The 21,302-nt window shown below is 32.3% G+C and overlaps 1 protein-coding gene and 1 long non-coding RNA gene across 2 annotated transcripts; one reads left to right on the plus strand and one right to left on the minus strand.

Moving 5' to 3' along the window:
- Positions 1-4,624: 4,624 nt before the first annotated feature.
- On the minus strand, positions 4,625-5,333 carry LOC132805061 (secreted RxLR effector protein 161-like). Its single transcript, XM_060819819.1, has 2 exons — positions 4,794-5,333; positions 4,625-4,699 (listed from the first exon to the last, which is right to left on the minus strand). Exons 1-2 carry the CDS (start codon positions 5,331-5,333, stop codon positions 4,625-4,627), a joined length of 615 nt encoding a protein of 204 aa, XP_060675802.1.
- Positions 5,334-16,170: 10,837 nt separating this feature from the next.
- LOC125421676 (uncharacterized) lies at positions 16,171-20,245 on the plus strand. The gene is made up of 4 exons (XR_009640505.1): positions 16,171-17,382; positions 17,969-18,243; positions 18,376-19,102; positions 19,819-20,245. It is a non-coding gene; the product is annotated as an uncharacterized LOC125421676 (long non-coding RNA).
- Positions 20,246-21,302: the final 1,057 nt, after the last annotated feature.

Consider the following 21,302-nt stretch of genomic DNA (forward strand, 5'->3'; position numbering starts at 1 on the left):
TGAATATTTGATTGTGCAACAAAAAAAAAAAAAACAAAACAAAACAAAAAAAAAAACAAAAAAACAAAAGAAACAAAAAAAAACAAAAAACAAAAAAGTGGAAATATTTTATTCATTTACGTATGAAAAAAAAAAAAAACTTGATATATTTTGGATAAATACAAAAGTACCAACAATATCTTGAAGTCTTTTACTAATTTTATGGAGTATTTCATTAAGTAATTCTGAATCTTGGGCATTGAAAGGGCTGGTTGCTTTCTTTGGTTCTGGACGATTTATGTAATTCAGTCTCTTCTGAAATAAAATTCCATGATTTATATCAAAAAGATATTATAGAGTATTTATGATTTATGCAAGTACATCTAACCAATTAATACTAATTGTATTCTACTAGTCTAGCCTTTTTGATAAGCATAATCATCTAAAGAGATACATTAAACTATTAAATTCATTGAATATACGTATTTGAATAAGTCAAATTTATTGCAATTGTAAAATGTTATTGAATGTATTCAATGTATTATATTCTATTAATCTAGTCTATTGTATAAATATTGATAAACTAAATATACTTTATCAAAAAAAAAACATCAATTTTGTAAAAAAAAGAAGAAAAAAAACTAAATATACAATAAACTAATTAAAAAATTGAATTTGTTGTACATATCTATTTGATTAAGTAAAATTAATTGCGATGGTGTCAATTTAATTTGAGTTTAATTTCAAAATAAAAAAGCAAATTATCATGTAAGTTATTCTTTATTGGTTTTAGTTAGAAGTGTTTCTGGAAGCTAGAAAAACTTTTTAAATATTATCTAAACATTTCAAAAAACAGATTTAGAACCTTAAAGAGCCTTAGACAGGAAATGAATATGTTTGTTGCTTATAGAACAAAATATTTATAAAATTGTCCAACGAACAAGCTATTCTATACCATTCCAGGTTAGGCTTGGGCTTGGCAACATTCCATGTTAGGCTTTGGCCACATCAAAATACTCCTATACATTTCTCTTAGCATCTAAAGGCAGAGTCCCTGTCAGTACCATTCCCATATGAAATATAAAAACTTAAATCTGGAAAAAAAGGGTCCAGCCAAAACAAAATAGTGATGAAAAACAATAAAACACTCAACATAAATTTGAGTTGCAATTAATCGGGAAAGTCAAACAAATAGACTAAATTTGATACAAAAATTAAAAACTATACTAACTAATTAAATTTGATACAAAAATTGAAAACTAAATTTGACTGGCAGTGTAGAGATATTTGAAAAAAAAAGAAAAAAAAAAAGAAAGGAAAACTAGAATGGCGGTCCTGCTACCATAATTGTCTCAGTCTAACACAAATGCCGACTTACCATTTGCTAAGTTAGAATGAACCGGATTATTTTAAAATTTAGTGGCCAAACTTAGGATCCGTTTGGTATAGTTGATAAAAATAGAGTTTTAATCTATAAAACTTTATATAATATATCTTCTTGAAAAAGAATTTTTATTAAAAAATTAATAAATATTTGGTTATAAATAAAAAAGCTATATTAAATGCTCATTAAACTGTATTGAATGTTTATTGAATTTTCATATAAGGTAAAAAAAAAAAAATTCTCTAAAACAGTTTAAAAAAATTTATTTTTTGTCAACAAATACTTATTGATTTTTATCAAACAATTTTATTTTTTAATAAAAAAATTTTGACCTTTAAATAGAGCTTTCAAAAAAAAAAAAAAAAAATCCTACCAAGGAGAGGTTTAAAATAATTCGGTCTACTTCAGCATCTGAAACCATAATATTGTCATCCTCCTATACCAAAATATATACATTAGATAAGTCACCTTAAAATGCTAGTCATAAATATCTCTATAAAAATTATCTACTACAAGACAAATAAAAACATAGTGACAAAATAATATATGGTGTTTGCGACTTTGTGCCAACCTTCAAAACCAACATCCGGCACTTTCTTATTCACAATTTCTTTAGAAAAAATTCCACTCCTTTCAAAGTAGCCTCTCGCCCTTCTCTAAAGTTCCACAAATTCTGAGATTATGTACCTCCCATTAGGATTGTATTCCTATATCTCAGCTAAAGCTATTGTCACGGCATCGTACACTTCATCGCCCATTTCCTCCTTGAGATCTTTCAATTTTTCATCCTTATCGACTATAATTCCCTGCACCAGTTGCATTAGCCACATAACTCAAACTACAAAAGACAAAATGGAAGCAACATATCAAAGATCCAGCAGCAAGTACTTCAGAAAGAAAAGTATTGAAAGAAACCCAAATACAATTAAAAAACAAACTATAATTGATAACAACCAAATTGACATTTAAAACTTCAATATAAAACAAAATCATAGAATTCAAATTTTGATCTCAGAAGCAAAAGTTCTAATGTCCTTCTAACTATCACAACAGTGCTAAACTTGACTAGATTAATAAAGGCAGACCTTTATGTAGCATTAGTTCAACCTTGGCAACTTTAAAAGGATACAAGTTCGAGTCCATGAGATATCCCATCCATAGCAAGCACCGCTTTCTAGCTAGAGGTCCTTGTAGAGTTAAGCTTAAGAAACTACAATGTAAAAAGAAAGTATCTGAATTGCCATGAGCAAAATAATTCAGAGATCCTATAAGAACATTTAAAAGACTGGCACGCACAACATTCATATACACATTATAATCATGGAGTTAAACAAAATATCCTTACATTAATGAACTCTTTACGAGCTTCCTGCAGCTCATCATTGTTCTTGCACTGTTTGATAAGTACACTATGGTTCAAAGGTGGTGCATCTTCAGTTGCATCTTTACTTTTTCCACCCAAATCTCCAAAAATTGCATCCTTATTCTTCAAAAGTTCTTCTTTTCCGTAAATTTCATATTCCTTTTCTCTCACGTCTTCTTCCTTTACTCTCAGTTCTTCAATAATTCCATCCATTAATTTCGAAAGTTGTTTTTTATCATATCACTTAAATTATTCAACTCTGTCTTAGCTTCCTGCAGCTCTGCAGTGCTGTCACACAATTTTATAATAAGTCCATTAACAAAATGGTCATCAAATACACCAATACAAAATTCTGATTCTGAGCGAAAAAGAAAAGCTCAGCATTATTAAGATTACCATAATTAATCTGTAACAAACACAGAAAAAAATAGTTCTGATAATGTATTGAACACATTTATTAGTAAGAACTTCAACCTAGCATGTTCATAAGAATTACGACACTAGTAAATACAACTATATATATACATATAAAAGATCCTATAGTCGATGTTCAAATTTATGGACTTAACGAGAAGGTTTTATTTGTTTATTTTGATAAAACTTGACAAAGAGGGTATAATCCAGCTATATGAGACGAACCGCATTTAAATACAAGAGACAAGGGGCGGTCTATGAATATTTGACTTTATCCATATATTATTATCCGAGCATTTTTTGTATTTTTTTTGGCTCTGTTTTTTTTTTTTTTTATAATATTTTTTAATGGACAATTTAAGTAGTACTCTAATATTTATTGTTCCAAAATATTATGCTAATACACCACAAATAAAACAGTTGCCTTGTTCAAATGAAGGAAGTGTTTCATGCTTCATCTTCTAAAACGTTCTACCATCAGATCGAATTGCATGATTGCATAAAGTAATTTTTTGAAATATTTTCATACTACAGGAGTACATGAATATTTTCATATCTACAAGGGTAGGGTACTACTAGAACCAACGGTGACGAATAGAGACAAAAACACAGCTACACAAAGACACAGTACATGATTTCTCTTGACATATTGTTTTCACATAATTTCAAATATCCAGATCCCGAATTTACAGGATTTTTTTTTTTTTTATGAAAACAGGTTTCACATATAAATTCATTAACCAAAAAAAAAAAATGTTGTGGAAAGCAGTAAGAACAAGAAATAAAATCAATGAGACGCACACACGATTTAACGAGGTTCGGCCAAACTATTGCCTACGTCCTCATGCTCAGGTTCTGAGCTTCTACTATTATTAATAAAATGAGGAAAAACAAGAGCTTAACAGGTTCTTCAATGGTGAATCACTCAGAACAACACCCAACCCAACCCGTAAGCCCACATACACCCTCACTCAATCTGTCTTAACCAATTTCATAAAGAAATTGTTCTTACACCTACAGATTATCTTGATGGGTTTGTACAAAACACGAAGAACTAAACTTCCTCTCACAATCACTGAAAAACAAACTCAACCCTTAGCTCTGCAATCTGTAAAACCAGAAGTAAGCATGAAGAAGACGAAGACCGTTATATATATCCAGTATTGCTGTTGCTGATGTGGCAATCCAAATGACGTGGACCAATGATACTTAGCCCTTCATATAACCACCATAACTAATTCACATGGCCTGCACGTGATTCTGTTATCCAAATAAAACCACCATTGAGCCAATACGACACCGTCCTACTTAAATCATTAAATCAGATGGAAAACGCTGTCGTTCTTCTTCTCAAAACTATGTAAATGTATTATATCCAAAATGGCATCGTTTCTTACTTCCTTTATGCACAAGCTTAAACAACAGATGCACATCAGTTCTCAAACTCCTCAACTCTTGAGGATTATTTCTTTACATTTCTCCACCTAATCCTCAAGAGTGTAATTATAGCAGAAACTCTGTGAACCCTCCTTGCAATCTTCCCTTAAATCAACATTAGCCTACCCCAATATTGAGCAAGGTTTTACATGAATTAAACCTGCTCAGGGGTAAAACTTTAGTACCTATATCAATAGGATTAAGTTCTGTAGGTACCTTTTCTAACTTGACTTCCTTCCTTTCCACCATATCCCGTATGAAATGATATTTAATCTGGATATGTTTTGATCTCTCATGAAATACAGGATTCTTAGAAAGATGTATTGCACTTTGACTATCTGAATAGAGTATGACAGCCTTGTGCAACATATTAAGTTCTGACAGTAACCCTTTAATCCATATTGCTTCCTTTGCAGCATCTGTTATTGCCATATATTCTGCTTCTGTAGTAGACAAAGCTGCTATGGCTTGTAAATGTGACTTCCAACTTACACAATTCCCACAAACAGTGAATGCATATGCTGAGATTGACTTTCTCTTGTCTCGATCTCCAGCATAATCTGCATCTGTGTAGCCAAGCAATTCTATTCCATCTTTGCTGCCTTTAAACACCAATCCTTCATTTGCAGTGAGTTTTAAATACCTTAAGAGCCACTTTACTGCATCACAATGACTCCTTCCAGGATTTGACATAAACCTGCTGAGCACACTTACTGCATAAGCCAAATCTGGCCTTGTACTGATCATAAGATACATAACTGAACCTATTGCACTTGAATATGGTACAGTAATCATATCTTCTCTTTCTTGTTCATTACTAGGGCACTATTCCATTGACAACTTGTAATGACCACCTAAGGGCACAGAAACAGGCTTAGCTTCATTCATATTGAACTTGGACAGTATCTTTTGAACATATGAAGTCTGATGAAGTTTCATCTTTTTATTTCTTCTGTCCCTCTCAATTGTCATGCCCAAAATCCTTTTTGCCTTACCAAGCTCCTTCATATCAAACTCTGAACTTAGCAACTTCTTAACTGAATCAATTACTTTTGCATTTGGTCCTGACAACAACATATCATCCACATACAAAAGCAGAAATACAGCATTTGAGCTTGCTGTCTCCTTGAAGTACAAACAACTATCAAAGTTGCTCCTTATAAAACCAGCCTTCACCACAAAGGTATCAAACCTTTTATACCACTGCATTGGTAACTGTTTTAGACCATAGAGAGACTTCTTTAGCATGCATACTAACTCTCCACCCTTTCTAGTCACTTCATATCCCTCTGGTTGTTTCATGTAAATAGTTTCTTCTAAATCCCCATGAAGAAAAGCAGTCTTTACATCCAATTGTTCTAGTTCCCAATCAAAATGTGTAACTAAAGAGAGAATGATTCGAATAGTGGTATATTTGACTACAGGTGAGAAAATTTCATTATAATCCACACCTTCAACCTGGGTAAAACCCTTTGCTACCAACCTTGCCTTGAATCTCACTGGATCTGACTTGGTCAACCCTTCCTTAACTTTATAAATCCATTTACAGTCAACAACTCTTTGTTTTGTAGGCGCCAACACCAGATCCCATGTATGGTTATCATGAAGTGACTGCATTTCCTCATCCATTGCTTGCTTCCATTTTGTTGCTTCTGAAGACTTCATAGCTTCTTTATAATTCTGAGGTTCATTATCAGAAAATTCTTGAAATCTAACTAAAGCATATGCTATAAAATCTGCATAGCTGTATCTCTTATTTGGAATAATCCTCCTTCTGGCTCTATCTCGAGTCAACAGGTATCCTGGTGATGCAACAGTTCTTGAAGGTGAAGAAAGCTGTTGTCCTTGCCTTTCTTCATCTGATTCTGATTCTGAGTGCTCAGGAGTTCCATGGACTTCAGCTTCTGATGATGATTCCTTTGGTGCACTTCCCCCATTGTCTTGAAAATCAATCTCAGGCATCACTAAGTCCATTTGCCTTGACATGTGTTGTGGTTGTTCACTTTCAACACCTGCACTGTTAGTATTCTTGCAAGGCATAATATTTTCATTGAAAATGACATCTCTATTAACAATGACTTTAAAACCATTTCTGTCCTTAACCCACAGCCTATAGCCTTTGACACCTTGAGGATATCCTAGAAAAACACATTTGATGCCTCTAGGTTCAAGCTTACCTTCTGACTGATGTGCATATGCTGCACATCCAAACACTCTCAAATTATCATAATTTGGCAATTTTCCAGACCAGACATACTCAGGTGTTTCAAAATTTAAAGCAGTTGATGGTGACAAATTAACAAGATGCATAGCAGTCATAACTGCTTCACCCCAAAACAACTTTGGCAAGCCTGATGACACTAACATACACCTTACCTTATCGAGCAAGGTCCTATTCATCCTTTCAGCAACACCATTTTGCTGAGGGGTATGCTTAACAGTTCTGTGTCTCACCATTCCTTGAGTCTTACAGAAATTATCAAACTCCCTATTACAGAACTCAAGACCATTATCTGTTCTTAAAGCCTTTACTGTCCTATTTGCTTGTTTTTCAACAAGTAGTTTCCACTCTTTAAACTTATTGAAGACCTCATCTTTGGACTTCAATAAGATGACCCACACTTTCCTAGAATGGTCATCTATGATAGACATAAAGTATCTGTTTCCACTTTGAGTGGAGCCTTTAGCAGGACCCCAAAGATCAGCATGAACATAATCAAGCACAGCTTTAGCTCTATTTGAATTCAAATTAAAACTAAGCCTATGTTGCTTACCTAAAATGCAATTTTCACAAAAATCTAATTTGCTTATCTGATCCTTACCAAAAACTTGTTGCTTATTCAGATAATACATGCCTTTTTCACTTATATGGTCTAATCTATTATGCCATAGCAGAGTTTTATCTGCAGAAGTATGAATTGAAGCATTGCAAGAATTAGACACAGCCTCACCAAGCAAAACATACAAACCATTTTTCTTAATGCCTTTAAAAGCAACAAAAGAGCCTTTTGAAATCCTCATTTTTCCATTCTCAGTTTTAGTGGTATAACCAACCTCATCAAGCATTCCAAGAGAAATTAAATTTCTCCTTAAGCCAGGCACATATCTAACTGAGTTTAGAGTCTTAACAGTACCATCATCTAGTTTAAATTGAACATTACCTATACCAATAACTTTACAGGAATGATCATCACCAAGGAGAACTTGTCCTCCTTCATATTCCTTATAAGACTGAAAAATATCAAGTATAGGACTCATATGGAATGAACACCCTGAGTCTAGGACCCATTCAGTCTTATTTTGTTCAGTGTCAGCCACAAGAACCTCACCAGACTCTTCACTCGAGGTGACAGCAGCAAGATCACTACTCACCTGAGTCTTACTTTTGTCATCTCTCTTCTTCTTGTAGCAAAATCTCATTATATGGCCTTCCCTCTTACAGTAATAACATTTTCGACCTCTAGTTCTAGACTTGGATCTGGAGTGATCTCTACTCTTGGCTCTAAACTCAGAATTACCAAAAGTCCTTGTTTGACTTCTTCCTCAAACATTAAGTCCTTCACCCTTAGACTCAGATTTCATTTCAATGTCCCTAGATTTTAAAGAACTTATCACCATATCTAAGGACAAGAAATCACGGCCATATTGAAATGTCAAGATTAGAGTCTAAATCTTTATTGGTGTCCATCTTAAAGCCAAAGAACTGCTCAAGCAAAAGAATACGATCAGGTAAAGACCTTACCAGATACAGTTGTTCTAGTTTATGCCACATTTCAGAAGTGGTGGTTATATCATCTACCTTTCTCAGCACATTATCTGACAAGTGAAGAATGATCGTACTTAGAGCAATCTCATCCATCTCCAATTTCTTGTCTTCTGAGAGATCTGCAGAGAATGTTCCATCTATGGCTTTTGCTACTTTCATCTGGACAAGAACAGCCTTCATTTTCTTCCTCCAAAGCAGGAAGTCCCCTTTGCCATTGAAAATCTCCACCTCAATCTTTGATGCCATTCTTGATCATATGAAATTACCTGGTTCTTGATAAAGAATCTCCACCAACTTTCCTAACCTTGCTCTGATACCACTTGTTGTGGAAAGCAGTAAGAACAAGAAATAAAATCAATGAGATGCACACACGATTTAACGAGGTTCGGCCAAACTATTGCCTACGTCCTCGTGCTCAGGTTCTGAGCTTCTGCTATTATTAATAAAATGAGGAAAAACAAGAGCTTAACAGGTTCTTCAATGGTGAATCACTCAGAACAACACCCAACCCAACCCCGTAAGCCCACATACACCCTCACTCAATCTGTCTTAACCAATTTCACAAAGAAATTGTTCTTACACCTACAGATTATCTTGATGAGTTTGTACAAAACACGAAGAACTCAACTTCCTCTCACAATCACTGAAAAACAAACTCAACCCTTAGCTCTGCAATCTATAAAACCAAAAGTAAGCATGAAGAAGATGAAAACCGTTATATATATCCAGTATTGTTGTTGCTGATGTGGCAATCCAAATGACGTGGACCAATGATACTTAGCCCTTCATATAACCACCATAACTAATTCACATGGCCTGCACGTGATTCTGTTATCCAAATAAAACCACCATTGAGCCAATACGACACCGTCCTACTTAAATCATTAAACCAGATGCAAAACGCTGTCGTTCTTCTTCTCAAAACTATGTAAATGTATTATATCCAAAACGGCATCGTTTCTTACTTCCTTTATGCACAAGCTTAAACAACAGATGCACATCAGTTCTCAAACTCCTCAACTCTTGAGGATTATTTCTTTACAAAAAAAAAAAAAATGGAACCCTCATGTAGACCTTACAAACACACTCCCAACAACGATGTGTGGAGCAGAAGGGCTTAGTACAATAGAATTTCATACCATGAAACCATAATAAAAGAAAAACGGCAAATGAAAAGTTTATATTTATAATCTGAAAGCTTTTCGTCATCGTTATCATATTTACATGTTCTACGAAACTTCTTTGGCTTCCTCGATTGTAGTACTACCTAAGCTTTGGCTTTGGCTTTGGCTTTGGCATTGGCATTCTCAGCTTCAATTTCACAAGCTTTGACCTTTGCTTCGGCCTTTCCTTTGGCTTTGGCTTTGACATTGCTATCATAAGCTTTGGCCTCTGCTTTGGCTTTGCCTTTGAGTATACATCTGGCTACCAAGGGACCATTAGCTCTGTTTTCAAATGCTTTAACTCTATTTTGTAAGTTGGCTTTTACAAGGCAGAGCTCGTTCACAACGCTCTCAAAAATTGGTGCTCTTTTTAAAGCTTCAATAACATGGTCCTCAATTTTTAGCCTTTGACGTAACACAACAGATCTTGTTCTCAAAACACAATATATATATATATATATATATGCAATATATGTTCCTAGGTAAGAAATTAACTCTAAATTGGAATAAAAATACACCGTACAAAATGGCTAGGAGTACTGAAAGTGAGCCAAGAATGACAATAAACCTCTTTAATTTTTCTTTTTTTTTTAAAAAAAAATTATGGAGAAACCAGAACGAAAAGGCTTCTCAAGAATCGTTTTTTTTTGTCAATCTTTCAAAGGGAAAGTGAGAATACTTCTCGAGGTGCAGTACACCATACAACAGACAAGCATGATTTTACACTGCAATATGCATTGGAAAGTAGGAATACAACATACTATAGATATGCATGATTTGACAAATGCCTGACCTACCCCTTCAAGCGTTTAATGCCACAAATTAATTACTTTTTTGCAAACCTTGCCGACAAAACGTCTTCCTTCAGCTTTGGAAATTGGAAAGACTGAATGGATGGCATTATTGCCACGCCCTTTATTTGCTATGCTCTGCTCTGCCACAGTACTTCTTTTCTTCATTTCCTCTTTTGTCAGTTTCCAGGTGCCGATCGATCAAATCGATCGAATTGAAGTGATGTTTTGCCTGGTTGAATTGAACAGAACATATATATGTATTATATAATTATTTTTAATTTATTTACATGTTTTAGATTATTTAATTAAATTATTAATAATATTAAATTTAAATTATTAAAAAATATTTTAAAATATTCAATCCGACCAAACTGAATCGAATCGATTTGATCCAGTTTGATCTGAATTTCCTTCGTGGTTCAGTTAGGCTCTGATTGCGGAAAAAAAAAAACCGAAACCAAATGCTTTCAATCTTCATATTGATAATAAACTTTTTAATTGTAATTATCAATATTAAATTTTATGATTACTATGATAAATATTAAAATATAGTATTACCAAATCTTATAATTACTGTAATAAATGCTTAAAAATAGTATTATTAAATTTTAAAATTTATTTTTACTAAATTACGAAATTTATTTTAGAGAAAATATGCACAAAAAGTTAAAAAAATCAGATTCATATTTAAATATTTTTTATGTTGTTATAAAAATAAATTTAATTTAATAAATATATGGCTCTTACAAATTTTTTTTATAGTAAGATCTACTATTAAATTTTACCAGTGATACTGTTTTTTATATCAAATGCAATTTCCCTTTTGGAGTAGGAAAATGGTGAACTTATGCCATTTTTAGCATTGTCGTATGCCAAAATGACATGGCATTCAATTGCTCTTAAAGCATTTTTAATAATAAATATTATTTTATCATTAATATTTTTAAAATTGATATGAATCCTTCAAACATAAATATAAATATTAATATCAAATTTTAATATTAGATTTTCATACCTACTAAAAAATAATAATGTCAATTTTTAAATATTATTAATATTGATTAAATCCACTTTTACTGATAAAAAAGTAAAATTATAATAATTTAAATATTAAACGGTCATAAAATCCCACTCTTTTTTATTGTTATCAATTAAAAATTAAAATTCTTATTAATAAATGGCGTAAACCCTACAACTTTATTATATGGGTCCATTGTTAAAATTTATCAAATGCAAATTTAGTGCTCAATTTGGAATGGAAAATGACATTAGCAAAATTTATTACTCTACCGGTGCAGGAAATATGTGCCCCTATAATATAATTTCGCAATGCAAGGTCAACATACCATACTATCGGAGACATAGCAATTTTTAATTGCAATTGTTATTTTGCTAATACATTTTTATATGCTCTCCAATGGTAATCATCGTCAATGTTAAATTTTAACGTTGCATCTCCATTCACATATATAAAATAAATAAATAAATAAATAACATTGATAAAAATGATGGAAAAAAGAATATTGGATTGAATTCCACTTCTTTTTTTTTTAATTTTAACACTTAAAAAAATTAAAAATTATATCATTTAGTAACGTAAATTTCACATATTTCGTTATAATGGAATTCACTATTAAAACATATCAATTGTATTTTTGATATCAAATTTGACTGACAAAAATATAATTGTCATGTTTTATAATACGCCACTAAAAAGCACGTAAAGCACATATATACTATTATTTGACAATACAAAATACATTGTAATTGGATACGCTTTTAGAACTGAGTTGTTCTCCTTAGAGTAAAGCAAATAAAGGGCAAAAGGAGGAAGCTCAAATAAAGGGCGTGGCAATCTGGAGCATTTGAAACACTGGGAAGGCTGAAATGCATTGATGGATGGCGTTATTACCACGCCCTTCGTATTTTTGCTATGTTTAATACGATTATTTTATTTTATTTTATTTTATTTATTTATTTATTTAAGTTTTACAATACTTAATTGTTTTATCTTGTGCAGGTGGAACATTTGCTCTCGATTCTTTGCTATGTCAACATACGAATGTGAAAATTATTCCCATGCCACACCGAACTGATGAAGAGCTAACAACGTATAGCCGAACTACTCTTCATGAACAATCATTATAAGCTGCAAAAACAAAGAGATAGCTGGAGAAGCATGTATCTAGAAATATACCTGGCAATTCGTGTTGGTGGGTCGTGTTCGTGTCAACCCGTTTAATAATCGTGTCAAAAATGCCTAACCCGAACACGACCCATTTATTAATCGTGTCAGGTACCTAAAACACTAACCCGACCTGTTTATAAACAGGTCAACACGACACGACCCGTTTAACACGATTATTTTAACGGGTCGTGTTGACCTATTAACCCGTTAACCTGAAATTGACCTATTAACCCGAAAACTAACCTATTAACCCGTTAACCCGAAAATTAACCTATTAACCCGAAATTTTTTTTTTATTTTTTATTTTTATGTTTTTGTTTTATTAAAGATGTATTTTTTGTTTTTAAAAAATTAGTAATACAAAATTATTTTTATAAAATTTTTAATTTATAATATTTTTTAGTTATTAAATATTATATTAGTGATAAAATATTAAATTAAAATTAAATTTAAATGGGTTGTAATAGGTATATAATCGTGTCGGGTTGAAACTGACACGTTTAATAAATGGGTCGTAACGGGTCAATTTCGAGTTAAATAGGTCAACCCGAAAATGACACGATTAATAATCGTATTAAACGGGTTGACCCAATTATGACCCAAACCCATTTATAATAAACCCAAACTCATTTATTCCGTGTCGTTTTCGAGTCGTGTCGCCGTATCATGATCCAAATTGCCAGGTCTATCTAGAAAGAATGCACTGCTTCTTCTCGTTACTTGTTGGCACTTGTATGGTTATTGGAGATGGTACTCTCATTCCAGCTATGTCAGGTATATGTTTCTTCATCTAGGTCATAGATTCTAAACTAGAAGTCATAGATTCTAAACTATCTGTCATATAGCTTACCTATTTATGTTTTTCATCTGGGTTCCACCATCTAACTAAAAGCTGTTCATGTGCATCTATATATATATATAAAAAATTTTGCTATAGAGAGGACCTCTTCTCACTATAGCAAAATCAGCTGTCAAAGTTTTGAATGTAAGTGCTCTAGCTTTGCTACAATATGATATTCAAGTCATGAAAATGTCACATATGTCAGAGGAAGGAAATTATGATTTCTTGTGTAGTCTTCTTAGAAAAAGGTTAACTGATCACCGAGAACTTTTCATGAAAGCATAATACTTACAGGCGTACTCTGTTTCGCTCTTTCTAATTGAGTCTAAGATTTTGTTTCATTTGCAATGATTTGTGGGGAGGGAAAAAAAAAAAATTTGGACAACATCTTTTTATCTCCATGATCTGAGGATCTAATACTGAAAAGTGCATGTACTTCCTCTATATAGAACCGAAAAATAGAGAATTTTAATAGATTAATAGTATCGTGTAATGAATTAAAACTAAAATCTTAGCTAAAAAATTAGCAATTCTTAACAATTGTTATTTCAATAGCAATATATGTTCAATATAAAATAAAAATTATGTTTATATATATATATATATATGTATATAAATTACCTTCTAATTTAAAATAAAAAAATAATATGACAAATGAGTTGGTGCATCCTTAAAAAAAATTCCAAAGACACTTTTGCTTTGACCCTGAACAAATACACTATAGAAATGACGATTTCCGATACCAAAGAACTTCTTCTCTTATGCTTGTTAGAGAGTGTGTAAACGAACTACGATATTGGCAAATATGCGCATCTTAAAAGTGCGTGTAAAAAACTTAGATTACTCCACCCTATTGAATTAACTTTTTTAGTTTGAAATCCAACTTTCAAATAATATCAAAATCCGTGCCTAAATGAAATCATATATATTCACGAATATTAGTAGTCAAAACTTAATGATGAAAATTTTATGTCAAAAACAATTATTAAAACTTAATGACAAAACCTTTATGTCAAAATGGTGGGACAATAGAGACCTCCATGGGGAAGCCATGCCATTAAGCTCTGGATCGCATAAAATTAAATATTGTAATTTCAACATCAGCTCGTATGACCCATTCACAACTTGTGATGAAACCATCGGATTCTCATTTGGGACCCATGAAAGAAAATTATTCAAGGCGCCTTTTGTCTTTATCGGAATGGGTCCCACATTGATGAAATATCGATAAAACATGTTTAAAGGAGTTTCGTTATCGTCCAAAAAAAGAAAAAAAAAAAAACATTTCTTTAAGGAGTTTGGTGAACGATGACTCACTTGGGATAAAGAATTTGGTGAATAGATAATATTATGTACTCATAGAACACAATATTTTTCCTTTAATTTCTGCTGTAAAACTAATAAACAAAGACCCTCCGATGAAGGACGTTGCGGGAAGGTAAATTCATTTACACCTATTTATTTTTATTTTTATTTTATTTAGTTATTATATTGTTAAAAAAATATTATTAATTTTTTTTAATTTTTTATATATATAGTTAAAAGGTCAAAAAGAAATTAAAACTGTATTTTATAATTTAATAATATTGTAAAAATATAATTTGAACATTTAATTTATTAAAATTAATTAGTAAAATCTAAAATATAATTTGAACATTTAATTTATTAATATTAATTAGTAAAATCTGATAAAATTGACAAATTAGTATGTTTAAATAATTTTAAACTATTAAAAGAAAATAAATGATGATTTTTAAAAAATGTGGGATCTAAGTAAAATAATGATAAAATTAAAAAAATGTAAATAAAATTTTCCATGGTAGGAACTATATATATACATGTTGAAATGCAAATAATATAAGAGACAATTTCATTTACACCTTGATCCTTATAGTTTTATCCTATTTACAGTTATATTTCATATTTTAAAAAATTATCTGTTAGTTTTTATCAATTAAATTTAAATGTTAAAAACTATAATTGTATTTTTACATGATTATTTAATTACAAAACGATAATTTTTAATTTTCTTTTAGTCTTTAACATAGAAAGAGATTAATGATAGTTTTTCAAAATATAAGATTTAAGTGTAATTATGATAAAATTGAAAGTTCTAAACTATATTTATCCAATAATATATTTATTTTCATGATATGGAAAAAAAAAATAAATAAATAAAAATCCAATGAAACAAACTGAAGTGAATGCTGTTAGAAGTGGGGTACTTACGTAGTAGGGAGGAAAATGGCCAAAGCGAGCTTGCTATCAACCATGTGAACACTTTTTGAAAATTATTCAAAGGTTTTAACTTTTGTTTTGTTCAATTTTGTCATTATTCATTTTGTAATATTCCTACTCAAAGAGTCCACTATCCATTTCCTTAATTTGTTTTTACTTAATTCCATGATATGATTATCAAAGTCACAGAAAGGAACGCAATCCCCTTAATTTGGCCTTTGATATTGAAGAAACGGCTCCAAGGTATCCAGTGACATCTATGATTTTAATTTCCATTTGATGTTTGATTTGGATCTCCTTGAAATTTACTTGGATGATTTTGTAATTTGCTGCAAAACCCTTGATTTGGTTTTATGTTGCGTGACTTCTCTGCTTAAAATAGTCAACCAATAAATGACCCTCTGAATTTGAGGGGATACACTAATGCTTACTAACTGACAATAACAGAGAAAATATATAGTACTATACAATATAATTCTGTAAAAATTTTCAATATAGAGTATTGAAAGCGGTTCCAGAATGATTTAAACTCACTTTTATAAGTGTTTGTCTCTTGGGACATTTTTATTTGGTATTAAGAAGAAAATACTCAGGAATTTGAGGAGGAAAATAGCAAGTGTGCTTATATATATACATATGATACAGTAAGTTTTATTATCCTTTCCCATTTGAAAGGAATTCATTTGTATGGTTCTGGTTTCTTATATGCATTCTCAATTTTTGATACACATTTATCTAGTTGTTTTGTAGAAGAGAGTTGCGCACTTTTGGTTCCCTAATTGTATAGCTTCTTTTGTTCTAATTTCTGCAGTGATTGTAAAGGGAAACACCGTTGGATTTCTTTTGTGTCGTTTGATTCCACTTCTCGTGGTCTCCATCTTCAAGCTTTTACGTCCCTCTCTTATTTAATTCACCAAAAAAAAAACTCACATAAAAATAAAAAAATAAAAAATAAAGTAGTTCCTCTGTTTTTGGTATCAAAAGGAAGCTCTCACTCTGTTTCCTTGTAATTATCTGTTCTTTCTGAAGTAGATTTCTTGGCTTGCCATTTAGCCATTCAATTCGATTTTTCTTTTAGTTTTTTTATTTTCTCTTGGTTTCTACCAGCATTCTTTCTTTCTTTTCTTTCCTTTTTTTTTCCCCCTTTTATACTGAAAAGCCAAAAAAAAAAAAAAAAAAGAAGAAGATATACTCGGCTCTAATTGGTCTGTTTGGAACTCAGCCTTTATGAAAACAGACCATTTCAAGAGCGTGGTCTTGAAATGTTGTTGGAGAGCATCAAATATTGGCTTTAAATGGAATTGGATTTACTGGTGTGGATAATATTGTCTATGAATTAGACAAAGCTGGTTTTCCAGGATTAAAGCTCTTTCAGTTGAAAAATAATCGGACGGACCAGTGCTTGATTAACTCGATGGAGCAAAATCATCCTTGCATTGTGTTTGGCAGCTTGGAAATATTGCACCTTAGCCATTTGAAAAATCTCGAGAAGATATGTGATGGAAAACTCGCAAAAGAATCATTTAAAAGATTGAGTCATAGAAGTAGAAAATTGTGACAGATTGAAGAATCTTCTGCCATTCTCCATCAGTAAGCTGGAGGAAATTGAAATAAGAAATTATGGACTCTAGTTTCTCATGAAGAAGGAGACAATAGCAAGGAAGTTATTGGAAATTTTCCTAAATTGTGCTTCTTGAGGTTGATAAAGGTTCCAAGGCTTAAAAGTTTCTTCTCCAAATTGAATAAATTAATAGGTCAGAAAAGGAAAAGCAACCAGTGGATGTAGATTCTGTCATGGCTGTGTTCATTGGGAAGGTATGTATTACACAAGTCTTGATGAATATTCATTATTTTTCTAGTAGTTACTACTTGAAAATTCATTCACATCCCCATCTTAATCTTAATAACAACCTGTATAATCTCAAAAAACATGAACCATCATATTAGTAGGTGTGGTACTGAACCGATAGAGCATGCTCAACAGGGTCATCTAGCCACATGCAAATCATTTGTTCTGATAATAATAAAATGACAATTTCTGCATAGTAATTGAAAGTTGGACAAACATTAGAGGCTAAAAGCTTCTTCAATGGGATATCAGAATATTAACATTTATTTTAGCTAGTAAATATTTACAAACTCTTTCATATTAAGTATAATCAAAATTAAGTCACTTTTATTTTTAGCACAGCTTAAGATTAAGATAGCCGGTGTAACTAAAAAACTTCATGAGAGAGATAATTTCTTCCATAACCTGTATGCGTATAAATCAAGGATATTATAAATAGTTATATTATAAAACAATTATAGAGTTAGTTATATTATACAATTATAAAGTTGTCAAAGAAAAGGTCAACTGATGATATGATTTAAATTAACATAAATTAAGCTGTATCTGCAGTTGGTTTTTCTCTCCATTTTGGAGGAATTGGAGTTGTCCAATTGCAATGATTTAACAAGGATATGGGATGACCAGATTCTACCAAGCTTTACTTCTTCTTTTCTCAACTTAACAAATTTGCTCGTAAAAGACTGCGGTTCTCTGGAATATCTATTTTCATCTGCTATGGCAAGAGTTTTGTACAACTCAGATTCCTTGAGATAGGTGGCTGTGGGGCTATGAAAGAAATAGTTAGAAATAGTGAGAAGATGGATAAGATGTCCATTAACGAACAGGTACAAGGTGGTTTTGTATGTATATATATATATATGTTGTTATGGTCCTTCTTTTTATCGATCTATGCTATGAGTTAAATATTTATTTTAATTCTTTTCTTAGTTCATTATTATTCCTCAATGGCACCGCAGGTTGCATTCCCCAGGTTGCAGTGTGTGACCATTAGAGGCATGAATAAATCGAAGATAATAGCAAATAATGCAGAAGTATTTGGCAAATTGGAAGAGGTAGATGTTCAGGTTCGTAACTGCAACAAGCTAATGAAGATATTTACATCTAGTATGCAGAGAGCACTAGGCAGTCTGAGAAGGTTGGACATAAGTAGTTGTGAAATGGTGGAAGAGATATTCGAAATGCGAACGTTGGACGTCGAGTGTAGAAGAACTTACACAAGACACAATACCCTCTCAGTTGATTTTTTTGAGTTTAAGCTGTTTACGAAAACTGGAATATGTATGGGGCATAGATCCCCGAGGAACTCTTACCTTCACACATCTTGAGGATGTTGCAGTTTTCGACTGTCCAAGTCTGATATCAATATTTCCACTTTCCATTGCCAAAGGTCTTTCCAAACTTCAAAATCTACAAACAACAAATTGTTGAAGCTGTGGGGACTAATGTACAAGTACCGCCTGAGTTTGTTTTCCCTCAATTGGAAGAAAGGAATTTGAACCATTTGGAAAATCTTGGATAACCATCCAGGACTTCACACCTCGAGTTGGCCTTCATTAACAAGTTTAATTGTGTAGAAATGTGAGAAAGCGAAGGTATTGCTTCAGAATTGTCCAGCTTTCAGAAAATCATGTGCTCCATTATAATGATAGTAGTCCAATCCAACAACCGTTAATTTTCACTAAGGTAATGATCTATATCTGATAATTTATTCTTCTCCGTCCTTTATTATAATTTAATTTGTAGCATTCTCTTTGCTTAGTCTAACTGGAAAATAATAATAATAATAATAATAATAACTTATTGTATGATGATGGAAGAAATAATGAGTAAGAACGAAAAAGGTGGATAAGGTGCAATTCACTAAACTAAGTCGCCTCAACCTAAAAAATCTTCCAAACCTCGTCTCCTTCTCGTCTGAAATTTTAGTTGAGTTTCTACTGTTAACTGAATTTCCATTAATGATGAAGATTGCCCTAAGTTTAAGACTTTTGCTTCCAAATTGGAAGAGAAGGATTGCACCACAATCACATCTCTATCCTGACGAGTGACAAGGTGATGAGGAATATATCAATGTTTTTCTTCCTTTTTCACTTGGTCATATATTTCCAAAGAATTCATATTTATATTGGCCTTATATCCTACATATATTCTGAGGCCTAGAGATACTCTGTTTTTTTTTTTTTTACTTCCTATATATTTGCCTTAATTATGTCATCTTTCTTAAATTTTTAAATAAGATCTCTTAAAATTTTTGGTTAATAAAAATGGTTTGACATTATCCAATATTGAACTTACAATTCACTTTTGCATATCTTATTTTATTTTATTTTATTTGTTTTTAAATTATAATTAGAACTTATTTTCTGAGTCCTCAGTTGGGATGAATTAATACACCGCAGGTAGCATTCCCCAGCTTGCAAAATGTAGAAATTAAAGGCTTGGTTGAATTGAAGATGCTATGGCAATTCAAATTCAGTACTGCAGATTCCTTTTCCAAATTGGAAGGTGTGAAATTTTCAAAATTGCAAGAATCTAGTGAAGATATTTCCATCTACCATGCAGATAAGAATCCACAATCCAAAGAGGTTGGAAATAAGTGATTGTGAGATGGTAGAAGAGGTATTTGAGATCTAAATGCCAAACGTTGAAGGAGCTTACAATGTAATACCTTCTGAGTCTGAGTTGATTCATTTGAGTTTAGAAAGTTTATTAAAACTCAAGCATGTGTGGAGCAAAGATCCCCAAAGAACCCTTACCCTCCCACATCTTAAGGAAGTCACAGTTAAGTTTTGTCCATGTTTGGAATCAATTTTTCCACCTTATATTGCAAAAATCTCTTCCATATTGAAAAACTAGATGAATATTGTGGGATACAAGAAATTATTTCTGAAGATCAGGTTGAAGAAGAATTGGAAAGAGAACCACTCGTGAACTGATACAAAATAAAGGAAATTCGGAGTCTTCAAGTCAGTGCCCAACTCCTCTCCAAAGGTTTTTCTTCATTCAACATCTTTACAGAATGATGCCTCAGACTATATAGTTCCACCTTACACGATTTTTCAAATATTCAAAATTACAAATAATAGCAAAATAACGGAAATCCGATAACAAAAAAGGGTTATGATCCAAGGCTTTCTGCAAAAATCTCAACTCTGCCCTGGCATCACAAAACCATTGAGCTAGCGAGGTTTCACACGTTTCCTAGCATTCTGAAGCGTGCCTACCTCTCTTGAAAACTTCTTCCCGTTTTCAATAGCTGCCTCTTTAATACCAGCTTCAAAATGACCCCCTGTTTTCTTAATTTCATTTGTAGCCTTGACTTGGGTCTTTTCCCTTGGGCCTCAATTGTAGCCCACTTACCCATCTGTTCCTGGGTCTGGTTGCTGTCCAAAATCACTGCAGCATTACTAACACTTCCCCCTCCCTAAAAAACGATCTTGTCCTCAAGGTCGGGCACCTTGTACAGCTAACTAAAGGTATGGAGATCCTCTTAAGTTGTATCTTCAAGTGAACTATGAGACCATTGCACCAGAACCTGTTTTTTAGGTTTATTTTGCACCTGTACTATTCAGCCAGCCAATACAGCAATGGGAGTGAGCATCGGCTTGTTAGCATGACTTACTTCTGGAAGAGGATAGAATTGAACAGGAATATCTCCTTTGAAGGGCTTCAGCAAGGATACATGAAAAATTGGGCGTATCTTGCTTCCTGCAGGCAACATCAAGGTGTAAGCCACAGGTCCCACTTGTGCCACGATGGAAAAGGGATCGAAATATCTGTGACAAAGCTTAGAATTGAGACGGTTTGCTACCGTCGACTGGCAATATGGCTGAAGCTTCAATAAAACCCAATCCCTAACCTGAAAATGGAGGTCTAGACGTTT

The sequence above is a fragment of the Ziziphus jujuba genome, chromosome 8 (assembly GCF_031755915.1).
Source record: "Ziziphus jujuba cultivar Dongzao chromosome 8, ASM3175591v1".
Classification (NCBI taxonomy): Eukaryota; Viridiplantae; Streptophyta; class Magnoliopsida; order Rosales; family Rhamnaceae; genus Ziziphus; species Ziziphus jujuba.